The 17,398-nt window shown below is 43.6% G+C and overlaps 1 protein-coding gene across 1 annotated transcript in view; it reads left to right on the top strand.

Moving 5' to 3' along the window:
• Nucleotides 1-17,398, top strand: part of LOC122921381 (NACHT, LRR and PYD domains-containing protein 3-like) — a 64,832-nt gene that overhangs the window by 12,493 nt on the left and 34,941 nt on the right. Inside the window, exons 3-5 of the mRNA XM_044271358.1 lie at nucleotides 8,344-8,507; nucleotides 13,747-13,918; nucleotides 15,991-16,056. Of these exons, the coding sequence (XP_044127293.1) occupies nucleotides 8,344-8,507; nucleotides 13,747-13,918; nucleotides 15,991-16,056 (402 nt within the window). The remainder of the gene's footprint in view (nucleotides 1-8,343; nucleotides 8,508-13,746; nucleotides 13,919-15,990; nucleotides 16,057-17,398) is intronic.

Raw genomic sequence — 17,398 nt, 5'->3', positions numbered from 1 at the left:
CTTAAAACGTGGCTTGGTGGCCCGGTGAAGGGGTGCTACAGATGTGGCAACTGTAGCTTCTGTGACTATGTGCAAACCGGCAAATCCTTTATCAACCGTGATAACTGATATAGCCACTACATAAATGGGTTCATTAATTGTCGCACCACGGGAGTTGGCTACCTGATTGCTTGTGAATGCAGCGTACAATACCTCGGCAAAACAAAGAGAGAGTTTCGCCGTTGCATCGGGGAACATCTCAATGATGTCCGCAACAAAAGGGATACGTCTGTAGCAAGGCACTCATGAATGCACTCAAGTTCAAAGGAATTGAAGTGATCACCAGGTCCCCCAGGGGAGGTGACTGGGACAGACGGATCCTTCAGAGGGAGACCTGGTGGATACATAAATTGAACACCCCGTGCCCCAATGGACTTAATGAGCAATTGAACTTTGGCTGCTTCATTTGAGAGCCATAGTCATCGTATTTAATACACTCGGAATTGTCTGATTAGGTGATCACATCATTTTCTCATATATTATATTCCTGGGGTAGTACATCAATATCCCATCTAGTCTGCCTAATCTCTTGAATGAGATGTTTCTAACTATTGCATTCCTACTTTATGTTTCATCCCGCGTATCTGTGTGTTTCTGGTGTTTTCTCCCCTTTTCCTCCGATGTATACATCATCTGATTACCCTATTACCAGTATTTGCCGTTACCCAGTAATAAGCCAGCCCCTAAATGTCCCTTTCCTGCCCTAATGGATGGTGACCATCCCAGTATGGAACGATGCGCTAATGAGCGGCTAGTGATACGGCGCTCTCAGCGCATCGCCAAGTCCGCGCCCCTTCATACGTCCTCCCTGGCGGTCAGTGACGTGTGGATGACGTCACCGGGATTCCCGCCGGGGAGGCAAGGTTTGCGCCTCTTCTATGTGCATTTAAACACTGGGCCGCGAGACACGCCGGCCCGCACTACACGTGTCGAGGACAGGCCACACGCCGTCCTCCCTGCTGATGCTTTGACCACCGGACTTTATGAACTATAGACTGGGGCAGTTTCCTAATAGCCATACGCCTTAGTGCACCCTGTCAGGTCTCCATAGCTGTACTGTTAGGTCCACTTCAGCTTTATGTATATGATACCTGTCACGATCTTGCCCGATTCCCTAGGTCGCAGCACCTGATCAGACCGGGATCAGGTACCAGCGGTCAATCGGGGCAAGTACTGACACTACACACACTATCGAATTTGATCACCCTGCTTCCTACAATCTACCAGATTGCACGGGAGGTCAAATTGTTGCCGGTTCCTTCTAACAACTACTAAACTTCTGAAATTCGCATATTAAAGAAAACGGGTAGCTGAAAATTAGGAACTCTACTTGCCTTAAAAAATATTGCCCGTGCTAGGTTAAATAATTGGTTTTAATAAAAATTTAAAGATGTAAAAAAACAGAAGCATAAAAATATACACAGAACAGTTTTTAAAATAAAAAGGATGAAAGAAAACACTGAGGCCTACTATACTCACACAGAGACCTGCAGCTATCAGGTCCTGAGGCAAGACAGAAAGACACGGATCCTCATTCAATCAGATTGGCCTCAAAATGGGGAATCTGGTACAATCTGCTCTGTCCAATTTATAAGAATTGGTCCAGGCAGTCTGTAAACCGCCTTTAGGGTGTGACATATGGGTTGGCTGTGACTTTTATGACCGGTCAGTCATGCTGAAATCTGGTCTAAAATGGATTTCTGCCCATAACTCTACACTCGAGAGTGCCCGTCTGATAATTGTGGGCTCATTTTTCAGCTCTCAGTATTGGGGTCACTGGAGTACCAAACACGGGGTGTCCACGTGACCCCAATCAGAAGAACTGATTTTCTGAGCCAGGATTTAACATAAGTGGGTGTTTTTGGTATGTGTGGCACCGTCACCTCCTGACCGTTAAAATGGCGTACCTCAATAATCTCTGTTGAGCTGTATTTTCGAGTTATGACCGGAGTGAGATTTTAGGATTTTCCCGATGACAGTGAGGTGTGGAGAGCAGCTTGCCCCCACCCTCCGGAAGCGTGCACCTATCATAAAGTAATAAACCCCTCTGAAGCTGTCCACTATACAGGCATGTTTATATAAAGTGTCGGGGATGGCAGTGATCGTTGTCACCTCTGGGTCAGGGACTAAGAAGTTTATGGTGGTGGTCTGGTTTAGGATGTGGGGGAAGAGGGAGAGAAGGGACAGTTATTTGTTTGAATAAGGAGGAGCTCCGAGTCCCCAGAACAAAGGCCAAGCACTAATGCTCGGTGTGCCACAATACCATCCTGATACCTCATTGAGCGAGAGTAGGGGGTCTGCTTGGTTTACACCAGCCGTAGGGGGTCTAACATCCCCCTCTGCCTCTTCTAGCTCTTTATCCCCTGATTGTCCCTTTACCACTGGCAGCAGCATTCTCCCACCCCGCTCGCTGCAGCATGGTCTTCCTTCCCACCCCACTGGTAGCAGCGTTGTCTTCCCACTGGTATCAGGATATTACCATCATACTGTGCCCTTATTGCAGTGCATCATATGGTGTGCCTTCATGTCCTCTCACCCTCTTCACCTAAATGTCAATCTGGAAATTATAATCTACATCTCTGTCATTGAGGAAACTGCTTTGTATATTATCTGTGGTATTTAAATTGCTTAAATCTTTGGTAAAATACAAACAAGTTAAATTTCCACAAGTGTCCATGAGACTTGTCTGTTCTCATACACTGTGCGGCACTGTAGTACACTGCGGTTTTTCCGCATGTATCCCGCATCGTGTACAGGCACCCTAATGAGTACTCTGATGAGTACAGGCTGTGCACGCTCTGTCCTGTAAACGTATGGGACAGAGATGGCGCAGGAGCTGGGCCCGTGCCAATGCTGACGAGTACTGGCTGTATTATACAGTGGGCTCTCACTGCTAGGATCAGAACTAACTCCATTCCCAGCAGTTTAGCCCCTTAGATGCCCATGTCAATGCTGCAGCATGTACGTGGTTACAGCGAGGGCAGGAGCCCCCCGTGATGTAATTGTGGGGCAGCCAAGAGCCTAATAATGGCCCCTGGACCTGACATGTACAGATGACTATTTGGCTCTGCATTTGTTGTTCAATTACTTTTATCGACATGAATACAATCAACTGGACAAAGTCCATGCGAAATCAAGTAGTATTGTCAATCGTAAATTATTTTCAAGAAATCTAAAATAACACATATTTTATGTGAGATATAGGCAATATTAACGAACATAAAGGATTACATATAGAAGAAAAATCTACTATCTTAAGGGGAAGGGAAAAAGGGGAGGGAGGGAAGGGAAGGATGCAAATTTAGGTATACTGTTCTTCTTCTATGTATAGACAAGATCTAGCCATTTTGGAATGCTTGGGATTCTTTAAATAAGATCCAAGGAGTCCAAGTTTTAGTATATTTCTCATCTGTTCCCTCATCTTCCGCTGACAACTCCTCCATTCTGCGGATCTGTTCAAGAATGTTTAACCAGTCCCTAATGTGTGGGGTGACTCGAGATTTCCAATATCTAGGCGTGCGGCCTGCAGAAATTTTTTTAGAAGTCCGCCTATTAGGACAGAAATGGGCCCTGGGATCATAAACAATATTGCCCCTTTAAGGGTCCACCGTACCGAGCTACCGCTCACCTGATCATACAGATCATTCAAGGCCTTCCAAAAGGAGGTCAAATGAGTACACTGCCACCATATATGGCTCATTGAGCCCACCTCCTTGTTGCAGCGCCAACATAAATCCGAACATGTGGGGTAAAAAGATTGTAGGAGTGCTGGTGTTCTGTACCATCTGGACATGACCTTGAAATTCTTCTCCTGTATATTGCAGCTAATGGATGCCTTATGCGATAAAGTAAATGCTTTCATCCACTGCTCCGAAGAGAAAGATTTTACAAGCTCTTTCTCCCAAGCCAACACAAATGGTAGGGAAGATAGGGAACCTCCGCTCTCCTGAAGTAGCCCGTAGACCAAACACACAAGATGTGTAGGTTGGGTAAATTGAAGACATAAAGATTCAAAAGGGGTAAGATCTCTGGAGATATTTGAGATAGGACTCAGGGACAGCAAGAAAGTTTTAATACTAGCATATTGATACCAAGCCCCTCTATTGCTACCCCCAGGGAATGAGTCTAGAGGTTGTAGAGCCTCTTTCTTCAGTAACTGATATGCCCTCGGGCAATCCTCCCTCCGCAGGCCCAGCAACATTTGTTGTCCCACCCTCGGGGGAAAGTCCGGATTATCAAACATAGGAGTCATGGGCCCCAGGAAGGTTGTGAGACCCAGAGGTGCCGCAAATTTATCCCAGAATTGCAATATTCCTGATGTTAAAAGTGGGAGACTCTTGGGTCTATGTGGTTTTGTGATCCATAACAGGTCCTGGGCTGGGCGTCCGATCCCCATCCTCTCAAACTAGATCCATCGTTTAGTTAAACCACTATGGAACCAGTCTACGATGTATGAAAGCATTGATGCTTTATGATACAATTGCAGGTCAGGGAGCCCCACTCCCCCCCTCAACTTGGAACAAGTCAGGAAACGTATACCCAGCCTAGGAGATGAACCTGCCCATATAAAATCTATGAACATTGATCTAAAGGCCTTAAAGAATTTATATGATAAGGTAATGGGGATAGTTCTAAAGATACACAATATCCTTGGCAGGACATTCATTTTGATTGTGTGAATCCTTCCAAACCATGATAATGGTGCTTTCTTCCAAGCCTGTAAATCCCTCCTGATTTCCTCCAGGAGGGGGGTGAAATTGGCGGGGTAGAGGTCATTTAATTTCAGGGGGATAACAATGCCTAGGTATTTGATGTGTCCCTGCGCCCAATGAAAGGAAAATAATGACTATAACATAAGTAAAGTGGAAGCGGGTAAAGTTATATTGAGTATCTCAGATTTGTGGAGGTTTACCTTAAAATTACTTAGGTCCCCAAAGGCCGAGAACTCCTTCAGAATATTGGGAATGCTGACAACCGGGTCTGAGCAATAAATGTGGAGGTTGTCCACATAGATAGCTATTTTAGATTCCACTTCCCCAAGTCTGACTCCTCTAATAGATTAATTAGCCCTCAAAGCCCTAGGCAGCAATTCAATAATCATGATATATAATAAAGGGGAGAGTGGGCACCCCTGTCTGGTACCATTGTGTATCCTAAAAGAAGATGACAACGAACCATTAATTCGAACCTGGGTTCTGGGGTTCTTATAAAGAGCAAGGATTCGAGTGACCATGTGAGGACCCAATCCAAAGGCCTCCAGGGCCACTCCCAGAAAGACCCGGTCAAACGCTTTTTTAGCGTTGACCTAGAGCAGACAAAGGGGGGAAGCTTTTGGATGGGTTCGGGCTATAAGAGCCAAAGACCGTATTGTGTTGTCTCTGGCTTCCCGACCCGGGACAAAGCCCACCTGGTCCTCATGTATTAAGGAAGGCATATGTATCTTCAATCTATCGGCCTAAATTTTAGAATAGATCTTTACATCTATGTTGATCAGTGAGATCGGCCGATAGTTACTACAGACCAGGGAATCTTTGCCCGGCTTAGGGATTACACATACGTGTGCAGTTAGAGCCTGAGGGGGGAAAGAGGCACCCCCTGTTATTAGTAGGATACGCCATATGTCCACTAATCTTAGGGACTGAAGGTGTCTCCTAAATCCCCGGGCCACTCCAGCAGATACGGAAGACCTACCTGTAGATGTGTCCAGAGCTGCATCCAGAAGAAAATTAAGGTCCCCACCTAGAATGACAGGGAGGCCATCTGCAAAGTCGTCCAAAGCTGCAAACACCGTAGAGGCGAATAAGGTCTGCCCTGAATTAGGGAAGTAGACAATAGCAATTACAAGTGTCTTTGAAGCAGCTCTGCATTTGGAAGGGCTGAATAGGCATTTTGTCAGTTTTACAATCACTGAAATAATACACAGCAGTTTACTGTGTAAAAAAAAAAAAGTAAAGTATAAAAGAGGCTCTGTCACCAGGATCAACCCTATTAAAGCAGACATACTGCCTAGTGAGGCTCATCATGCGGATTAAAACTATACCTTTCTTTTGTCTGTAGGGTAAACAGCTGCAGAGAGATCTGTGTTTTTATTCACTTGCAAATGATACGTTGGAGCACCAGGAGGCAGGGCTGGATCCTTTGAGCACTGCTATAGAACACACCCTGTGCTCTGCACACTCCCCTTTCCCTTGATTGACAGGGCTAGACATGCTGAGGGCAGAGGCCTGTCCAAGAGCTGTCTGCTAGCAACTACATATCATATACACTATGTACTATAGCTTCACCACACTGAGATCTGCTCAGAAAGCTATATGATATGTAGATGCTAGCGCACAGCTCTTGGACAGCGCTCTGTCCTCAGCATGCTGTCTAGCCTTGTCAATCAAAAGGAAGGGGAGTGTGCAGAGAACAGGGGGCGTTACACAGCGGTGCTCAAAGGGTTCTCCAACTTCTCATTTACATATGAATAATACACAGATCTCTCTGCAGCTGTTTATCATACAGAAAAAAAGAAAGGTATCATTTTAATCAGCATGATGAGCCCTACCAGGCGGTATGTCTAATGTAATAGGGTTGTTCAAGGTGACAGAGCCTCTTAGAGGAAAATAGAAAAACAAGCAACCCCCCCCCAAACACCTTTATTCCCTTGTTTATTAATGTATAAAGGTAAACAAATAAATAAAAAGCCTATAGATAATTTTTATCACCACATCCGTAACGACCCAAACCATAAAATCATACATTTTTTTTATCCCATACGGTAAACTGCAAAAAAAATTCAAAAATTGCAGGGTTTTGTTCATTCTACTTTACTATTATCAAAAAGTAAAAAGTACCACAGAATGGGCCCAATGAAAACTCATCCCCCAAAAAACAAGCCTCATACATGTCCGTCAGTGGGAAAATAAAAATATTCTGGGTGAAGGGACACACAAAATACTTTTTTTTAATTAAAAATAATTTTTGCTGTATAAAAGTAGAAATTTATAAACACTATATAAATCACCATAAACGCAGAACCCAAAAACTGTGGTGGAATCACTTTTTTTCTTGTTATCACCCCAAATAATTTTTTACATTTATGCAGTTTATTAGCTGTACCCCAAAATGATTACATTAAGAAATGAAAAAATATGACTCATCTTGCAGACAACGAGCCCTCACACGGGTTTGTGGATGGAAGAGCAAAAAAGTTATGGCTTTTGAAATGTGGAGATGAAAAAGTTAAAGGGGTTGTCCAGGTTCAGAGCTGCACCCGGACATGCCTCCATTTTGACCCCGGCAGCCCCGCTGACTTGCACAGGGCAAAGGCATTTTTGGGAGATCCGGTGACGTACCATATCTCCAAGGGGCTGCCAGGAAGCCCGGTGACATCAGCGTAACTGACGGGTGGGCTTTAGCACTGCTCTAGCCTGTAAAACGGCTAGGGCAGCGCTAAAGCACACCCATCAGAGCCGGAGACGCCACCGAACACACTGCCGGGCTGAAGCTTCCGCCCGGCAGTGTGTGATTGTAAACAAAAGAGCCCTTGCCCTGCGCGATTTAGCGTAGGGCAAAGGAGAGCATCGGAGCATGAACCCGGACAACCCCTTTAACTACCAAAGTAGACGGCGTCCTGAAAGGGAGTGTGTGATCAGAAAACGACCAATTTCTGGTGATTTTGATTTTCTGGGCATGCCTTGTGACCTGTGCAGAGGTCAGGAGGAAGAAGATAATATGTAGCCATTATCTGTAGAGAAAATGGTGGATCCTGTGTTATCTATACAGAGGTGATACCTAGCATTGTCATCCTGCCTGTGATGATAATAAGATGGCTACAAAAAGTTACCTGTCCAATAGCATCCAGCAAGTGTGACATGAAACTACCCACATCTTCAGGCACAGTCACAGTATAGCGGTAAATAAATATACATGAGGCAGCGGTACAAATGATAGCAGAGGTGTACCCACCAACCAGATGCCGGGAGCCCAATTTAGTATTGACAGAACCGCTGATGACCCCCTCTGAGGGCAGTGTATTATTGAGACTGGTTCTCTCTTGAATAAGGGGAGCGTTCCCCTCGCTTCTCACCAGTGACTGACATCTGCCATGTATCTCCATGTATAGAAATACTGACATCAATGTAAAGATGTCTCCTGTGAATGTGTCCTGCAGGGATTGTGCTGGTGAATTACAGGGGGTTGTGGATTTCTCATTAGTGGAAACCTGTAAAATGCTCCAGGACGGGAATATTCCACATAAACTGCCATCAGTCTCCTCCATGTTCTAGACGACTTCATTCTTGTGTCTCCTCCATTTCCTAGATGATGAGACCCGGCAGTTCTACCAGCAGCTCCGTCAGTATGAAGATCACTTCCTGAGGATGACGTATGAATATTTCCTGGATGATCTGCTCCACATTGTGGAGAACATGAGTCTTCAACCACTTCTCCGTGAGCTACATTCCCGAAATCTTCCTGATACTGAGGTGAGAGGACATGAGCCGCCGGTGTTGTATATAAATGCCCCAAGTGATATCACGGGTTACAGGCACAGTTTACATCATTTTTTTATAGTGGTGGTTGATGCCGGCCACAGAGACTACTCCAGGAGGTAGCGGCCTGGTGGTTCCCCTGTATAGGGGTTAAAGGGTGAAGACCAGGGGGCTGATTAGATGACACCATTAGGAGTTACCCCAAGCCAAGTCTATTCAAGTGACACAGCAGATCCACATCCCCTGCGTAACATTCATGTCACCATCCTGCTGTCTACAAGAGGCTGAATGACAATTGTGCTTCATATGTCAGAGTAAGGCTACTTTCACACTCGCGTTTGGTGCGGCTCCGTCATAGATCTGCACAGACGGATCCGTTCAGATAATACAACCGTCTGCATCCATTCAGAACGGATCCGTTTGTATTATCTTTAACATAGCCAAAACGCTATTGCGCCATATTGTGTCAGATCCGTTTGGCTCAGTTTCGTCAGACGGACACCAAAGCGGAATGGAGACAGAACGGAGGCAAACTGATGCGTTCTGAGCGGATCCTTTTCCATTCAGAATGCATTAGGGCAAAACTGATCTGTTTTGGTCCGCTTGTGAGAGCCCTGAAACGGATCTCACAAACGGAAAGCCAAAACGCCAGTGTGAAAGTAGCCTAAGATGTTGGACAACTTCCAGTTTTAAAATAGACAGCAGCTTATATCTGATGGAGAACCCCCCAGAAGTGTATAATCCAGTATTGTGGAGGATGTATCCCCTCCCCCGCACACGTACATTAGGGGTCACTACATCCTGGAAATAATCTGTTACTTGTGGATTCAGGAAGGATTTTCTCCACAACTATTCCATAGATTTAAACATAAAAATAAAAACAGGCACTCACCAACTGGTATGTCTATAGTAGAATATTTATATGGTAGAATGTGCAATAAAATATCACATAAAAGTTATAAAAACATATAATACAATATAACAAAATATAACATAAAATACTGATAATAGTGTGAATACACTGAGCTTGATTTATCTATGGTTGACAAAATACTGTTGGGGTTCAGAAAAATTGCTTACATCAATATAGATGATTTAAATTAAATATATTGTGATAATATTGGTAAAAAAAATATATAAATTTGTGAAAGAAACAATAATAGATATAAAATAAATGAAGTGAAACATATGATAACTGTGTCCATATAAGGTTGTTGTAGCAACTTATTGGTTTCCCTACATGGAGTTCAGTCCAGTATTTAGTAACGCTGCTGTAGCAGAGTGAAGACACAAATGTATCAGCACACAGAGTCCGCACTCCAAGTACAAGGATATAGATAGTAATCGGGTTTTTAGAATGGGGCGTCCCCCTCACTGTAAACCCTCTTACCTTGCCTTTCAGAATGCTTGTCGCTGTGTAGTTTCTACTGCCGATAGAATTGAGTCCTTTGTAGCGCTCGATATGAGATCTGCTGTTTTAGAACTTTAAACTTCCCGCTTGTTGCTCTCCGGTCTCGGCGTTCCACGTGATGTCAGTGCGTGTCACCTTCCAGGAGGCAGCATGCAGGGATCGCGTAATCTCGCGATAGTTCCGATCAGTTCCTCTTTTGCTGGTATCTAGAGGCTTGTATTAGCTGATAATGTTGCCGATAACTTGTGGATCTCCTTCCTCGGGTTCAGGTGGCTAGTGTATCACTCGCAGGACCAGCCAGACGCGTTTCGAGGGGTCTCCCTCTTCCTCAGTGGCTATATTGCGAGTGCCTCTACCCTCTTCTTTATATACTCCTCTATCACAAGCCCCACCAAATACCCGGCATGGATTGTTAGTCTTCATATATAGTATTTTGTCTTATATTCAATGTATATCATTATATATATATATATATATCTCTATAGACAAATTTAACTTTATTAATAAACTGACATTGATAAAAATGCAGATAAAATATAAAATACATTCAAGTTCAAAAGAACGTTCAGAAAAACGTCTTTTGATTCCTTTTCCTTCTTTTAAATCTCACTCAATTCATTAATATTTCTGTTAATCCTTATTTTAAATTTACCCCATATTAGATTCTTCAGTTGTTGTATAAGTTCTAATAGATATTAGACAAAAAACGCATCAAATTTTAGGAAAAACGCATCGCACTTGAAAAAACCGCATATGCGTTTTCGATGCGTTTTTTTCATTATATGCTTCCCTATAGTTTTTTTGTTATCCCCTATTACTTGAGGGCAAAAAAAGTTATTTTAGAGACAAAGAAAATGGATATGTGATTTATTTCTTAATTCCAATCTTATTACGTCTCATTCCTGAGTTGTTCTGCAAAGTAAATGGACTTTGCAAGATAGATGGATGAATTTTGGGGAGGGGGCCCAACTCCGAGGGGAGATCCTGGTGCTGCTAAACAGCCCGACTCAGGATGTCACCATCAGAGGAGGGCACCCATCCCCAATGTCTACAGGAAACCAAACAACTCAAAGTCCGAGTTAAGTCCTCGTGGGAGGAGTGTTTCAAAATCAAAGATTCTTCTGGATTCCTGCCTCGACATCCTGGCGATATGGTCTCCCCCTCTCCAGTGCTCATCCACTTTTTCGTAGGCTGCGAAGACCATACCTTCAGGATTTTTATTATGGTATTCTTTATAATGTAATGAGAGAGAATGCTTCTCATAGCCATTTCTTATATTTGTAATGTGTTCTGACAGTCTTTTTTTCAGTGTACGTTTTGTCCGTCCAATGTATTGTTTTTTGCACTGACATTCTATGACATACAGAATATTAGTAGAGCTGCAAGTCAGAAATTCCTTTATTTTCCATGTAAAAGCGTTAATAATTAAAAATTGTGCCTAAAGAAACATTTTATGAGGAACCCTATAATTAGAAATTCTGGGGAGAAAGATATTTTCACACATACAAACTTAAAAGTAAAGAGTAAGATGTACCCAAGGCAACAAATAGGCCATGAGATGGCAGCATTTAAAAAGTCTGTAGAGAAAGATATAAGAAAACTGAATATAAATGGAAGAATAGGAAATAATGTAACAACACAAGAAATACAGGCCCTAAAACAATTACAAAAGACTGAAAAAATCACTATACGGCCTGCTGACAAGGGAGGAGCCATTGTCATTTTGGAGACAGAAAAATATGATGCAGAGTGTCAAAGACAGCTGTCAGACACTGACACATACTCCATTATATATATATATATAATTATATAAAAATCCTGAAGGTATGGTCTTCGCAGCCTACGAAAAAGTGGATGAGCACTGGAGAGGGGGAGACCATATCGCCAGGATGTCGAGGCAGGAATCCAGAAGAATCTTTGATTTTGAAACACTCCTCCCACGAGGACTTAACTCGGACTTTGAGTTGTTTGGTTTCCTGTAGACATTGGGGATGGGTGCCCTCCTCTGATGGTGACATCCTGAGTCGGGCTGTTTAGCAGCACCAGGATCTCCCCTCGGAGTTGGGCCCCCTCCCCAAAATTCATCCATCTATCTTGCAAAGTCCATTTACTTTGCAGAACAACTCAGGAATGAGACGTAATAAGATTGGAATTAAGAAATAAATCACATATCCATTTTCTTTGTCTCTAAAATAACTTTTTTTGCCCTCAAGTAATAGGGGATAACAAAAAAACTATAGGGAAGCATATAATGAAAAAAACGCATCGAAAACGCATATGCGGTTTTTTCAAGTGCGATGCGTTTTTCCTAAAATTTGATGCGTTTTTTGTCTAATATCTATTAGAACTTATACAACAACTGAAGAATCTAATATGGGGTAAATTTAAAATAAGGATTAACAGAAATATTAATGAATTGAGTGAGATTTAAAAGAAGGAAAAGGAATCCAAAGACGTTTTTCTGAACGTTCTTTTGAACTTGAATGTATTTTATATTTTATCTGCATTTTTATCAATGTCAGTTTATTAATAAAGTTAAATTTGTCTATAGAGATATATATATATATATAATGATATACATTGAATATAAGACAAAATACTATATATGAAGACTAACAATCCATGCCGGGTATTTGGTGGGGCTTGTGATAGAGGAGTATATAAAGAAGAGGGTAGAGGCACTCGCAATATAGCCACTGAGGAAGAGGGAGACCCCTCGAAACGCGTCTGGCTGGTCCTGCGAGTGATACACTAGCCACCTGAACCCGAGGAAGGAGATCCACAAGTTATCGGCAACATTATCAGCTAATACAAGCCTCTAGATACCAGCAAAAGAGGAACTGATCGGAACTATCGCGAGATTACGCGATCCCTGCATGCTGCCTCCTGGAAGGTGACACGCACTGACATCACGTGGAACGCCGAGACCGGAGAGCAACAAGCGGGAAGTTTAAAGTTCTAAAACAGCAGATCTCATATCGAGCGCTACAAAGGACTCAATTCTATCGGCAGTAGAAACTACACAGCGACAAGCATTCTGAAAGGCAAGGTAAGAGGGTTTACAGTGAGGGGGACGCCCCATTCTAAAAACCCGATTACTATCTATATCCTTGTACTTGGAGTGCGGACTCTGTGTGCTGATACATTTGTGTCTTCACTCTGCTACAGCAGCGTTACTAAATACTGGACTGAACTCCATGTAGGGAAACCAATAAGTTGCTACAACAACCTTATATGGACACAGTTATCATATGTTTCACTTCATTTATTTTATATCTATTATTGTTTCTTTCACAAATTTATATATTTTTTTTTACCAATTTTATCACAATATATTTAATTTAAATCATCTATATTGATGTAAGCAATTTTTCTGAACCCCAACAGTATTTTGTCAACCATAGATAAATCAAGCTCAGTGTATTCACACTATTATCAGTATTTTATGTTATATTTTGTTATATTGTATTATATGTTTTTATAACTTTTATGTGATATTTTATTGCACATTCTACCATATAAATATTCTACTATAGACATACCAGTTGGTGAGTGCCTGTTTTTATTTTTATGTTTATATTACGCAATTGCAATATATTGTTTATTGGATGATCAGGTGAAACATCCTAAAAACAGAGCACCTTGACCACACTAACAGACACGGGTGAGCCACGTTATATTTGTGTTTTATTCCATAGATTTCTCTTTCTCTGGACAACACATTATAGAGAAGACAGACATGTAATATCTGCAGTGTGTTAACCCTTTGTGTTATGTATCTGTATATAACGCACCTTATGTCTGATCTTTCTTGGTTTCTAGAAATACCACAGTCTAGAACATGATAGAAGAAGATTGGCGCGGACTTTACTACAGGATATATATCTCAGAAGAAGAGAAGCTGTGATAGGACTGTGGGTCAGTCTCTATGTATTACGGAGACGTCGTGGTTCCCCCGGCCTGGACGCTGTACTGGAGGAACTCCGTCATAGAGGTAACATTGTGTATGAGACGTGTCACCCATGAAATAGAGGTCTTCATGACTTATGTTGTCCACAGTAATAAAGATCTCCCTCTGGATTTATTAGGGATCTGAACCAATTTTGGAGTCTAGTCTGGGGTTTGAAGTTTAGGTCTTGCCTGTGGACTGAATTGATTTGGGTCTGGCTTAGGATTTGATGCCAAAACGAGCCACAGGTGATATTAAAAAATAGCCCAAAAGTTACTTAATGTGAACCTGACAAACATATAAATGATAACAGCAATTGCCGATGAGGCTTCAGGTCCCCTCATGTAATGACCGCCACATACAGTGACCATCACAGTGTCCTCATAGTGACCACCACAATGCCCCTATATACTTTATCACATACAAACAATCCCTTCTCAACTTCAAGTCCGCACTCACTGCTGCAAAACAGACCTACTTCACATCATATCTTCTGTCTTACAACCCTAAACAACGGTCTAACCCTTGTACCTCTCTTCTCCGTCCCCCAGTGCCTCCACCCTCACCCCTCATCTCAGCTGAGGACTATGCCACAGACATCAGAGAAGCTTCAGCCTACAGTCCCCACAGCCCCTCTACACAACTACTCATCTCCCCCCCCCCTCCCCAAACCTGCTTCTCCACCATTACAGAGGAAAGCCTTTCCACCCTACTGTCCAGATCACATCTCACAGCAGCATGCCGGCAGCATGCACAGGGTCACATCACTAGGGCCGGCGCGCGCGATGTCTGAATAGTTTAGCCGACATTGCGCAAGCCAGCCAGCCACATAATCTCATTTGTGTGGAACTTCACACTTGAAGTGTCAAGCTCACTCGGGCAGCCTAGGGGCAGAGCAACAGCGAGGTGAGAGATATCACACACCCGAGGGGCCGAGCCCACCCATAGTAAGTCCAGTCAGTGTAGCGCAGCAGGGCTGGCAGGCAGTGACTGAGTCACTCAGTAAATCCCTGACACTGCGCACACCACACGGCCTCAACCACCAGCCACCTCCACACACACTTACAGCCCCAGAAGTGTCAGACAGTCGGGACTGCAGCGCAGCAGTCGGGATCTTTGTCAGACAGCGCAGCCGGCAGTATGTGTATTGGCGCTGGCTGCAAGCATTTAAAAGAATAGCTGGGCTCCACAGGCCTACTGGGAAGTTCCCCGGTACAATACATTGGCAATCCGCCCCTGCTGTCGACCACTCCCTTCTCTTACAAACTCTTTCATCTCTTGGCATCACTCACCTGGCCCTCTCCTGGATCACATCATACCTCACATACTGGACATCTAGTGTCTCCCACTTGCACACCCCCTCCTCATCTCATCCCCACTCTGTTGGTGTCCTGGTGTCCCTCAAGGCTCTGTCTTAGGACCCCTGCGCTTCTCAATCTACACCTTCGGCCAGGGACAGCTCATGGAGTCCCATGGATTTCAGTATCACTTTTATGCTACACACATTTACCTCTCTTTTCCAGACATCACCACCTTACTATCAAGAATCGCACAATTCCTATCTTCTATATCTTCTTTCTGCACTCGCTTTCTAAAATTAACATGGATAAAACAGAATTTATCATGTTTCCCCCATCTCACTCAACCCCCCCAATAGACCTATTATGGTCAATGGCTTACACACACTCCTCGGTCAACCAAGTCCTCAGAAGTCCTTCAAACCGCACATCCAAGCCCATCACCAGCCAGCACATCACCTGCCACCTCCAACTCAAAAATATCTCTTGAATTCGCACATTCTTGAACCATGAGTCTGCAAAAAATTTTGTACATGCCCTCATCATCTCCCACCTAGAATACTGTAACACACTCCTCTGTGGCCTTCCATCTAGCACCCTCACACCTTCACACTGTATCCATCACAATGCCAGGACATGCAATGACCACCACAATGTGACCATACACGGTGACCAGCACAGTGTAGGGGACATGGACACTATTTCACAGCTGTACATTTAGGACCATTAGACCTCGTCCGGTCCCTGTATAATGTGATATTTCCTGTACATTATATGTCTACATCCAGCACTGATGACGTCTGTATCATTTCTTATTAGGTGACACTCTGGTGGAGCAAATCCTGCTGGATGAACATGGACACCAACTGTCCCCACAACTCAAAGGTAAGTGAGATTTATATAGACCGATTATAATACAACTGCTGATAGTTTACATTACATTACACCGGTCACATAGAACATGGTGTTTGGACTGCAGCGGGTTGTTATAGAGAAGGAGGAGCGGAGCAGATTCATATATAGTTTTCTGTGACTATTTTAAATCAGATAATTTTTTATTATTATCAATTTTCTTTTCAATTGACTATCCAAGCATCAAAAAGTCATTGGTTACAGATAATAGGCAAGTACAGTATTATTCATACATGTTATATACAATGTATATCACATGACTGCAAAATACATTACAAATAGTAATTTCTAGGCTCAGATAGGACTCTTATATTAAACATAATCCCGTAACCACCCACCAACAAATATCCCTATAAACTCACCCCCCTCCCCAACCCTCCAAGAGCAGGACATAATTATGATAGTTTCTCTACTACCTCACATTCCTAATGCATCGGCACCGTACCAATAATTTTTGCATTGACCAACAGCATCAATTCCAAGTTAGCTATATTTCCATATAGTTTCAGTATTCAGCCCATGAACCCATATCACGTCCCCATGCAGAACAATCACCAGCTGTCACTAACAGACACCCACCATACACTCCACCAGCCGTAAGCTACCCCTCCCATTTACCGCATTCAGAATCACACTACAGGATTACAGACGATCACTCTCGCCAACATACTCACCGAGCACACAGTATACTCCTCGTTTCTGTGACTATTTAGTATAAATTGTATAACCTCCCCCTCAAAGAGGGAAGGCTGTCAGTCCCTGATAGGACCTCCTCCTCATAGAGGGAAGGCTGTCAGTCCCTGATAGTACCTCCTCCTCATAGAGGGAAGGCTGTCAGTCCCTGATAGGACCTCCTCCTCATAGAGGGAAGGCTGTCAGTCCCTGATAGGACCTCCTCCTCATAGAGGGAAGGCTGTCAGTCCCTGATAGGACCTCCTCCTCATAGAGGGAAGGCTGTCAGTCCCTGATAGGACCTCCTCCTCATAGAGGGAAGGCTGTCAGTCCCTGATAGTACCTCCTCCTCATAGAGGGAAGGCTGTCAGTCACTGATAGGACCTCCTCCTCATAGTAGAAGGCTGTCAGTCCCTGATAGGACCTCCTCCTCATAGAGGGAATGCTGTCAGTCCCTGATAGGACCTCCTCCTCATAGAGGGAAGACTGTCAGTCACTGATAGGTCCTCCTCCTCATAGAGGGAATGCTGTCAGTCCCTGATAGGACCTCCTCCTCATAGAGGGAAGGCGGTCAGTCACTAATAGGACCTCCTCCTCATAGAGGGAAGGCTGTCAGTCACTGATAGGACCTCCTCCTCATAGA

The sequence above is a fragment of the Bufo gargarizans genome, chromosome 11 (assembly GCF_014858855.1).
Source record: "Bufo gargarizans isolate SCDJY-AF-19 chromosome 11, ASM1485885v1, whole genome shotgun sequence".
In the NCBI taxonomy this organism is placed as follows: Eukaryota; Metazoa; Chordata; class Amphibia; order Anura; family Bufonidae; genus Bufo; species Bufo gargarizans.
This window is presented reverse-complemented; position numbering and strand designations above follow the sequence as displayed.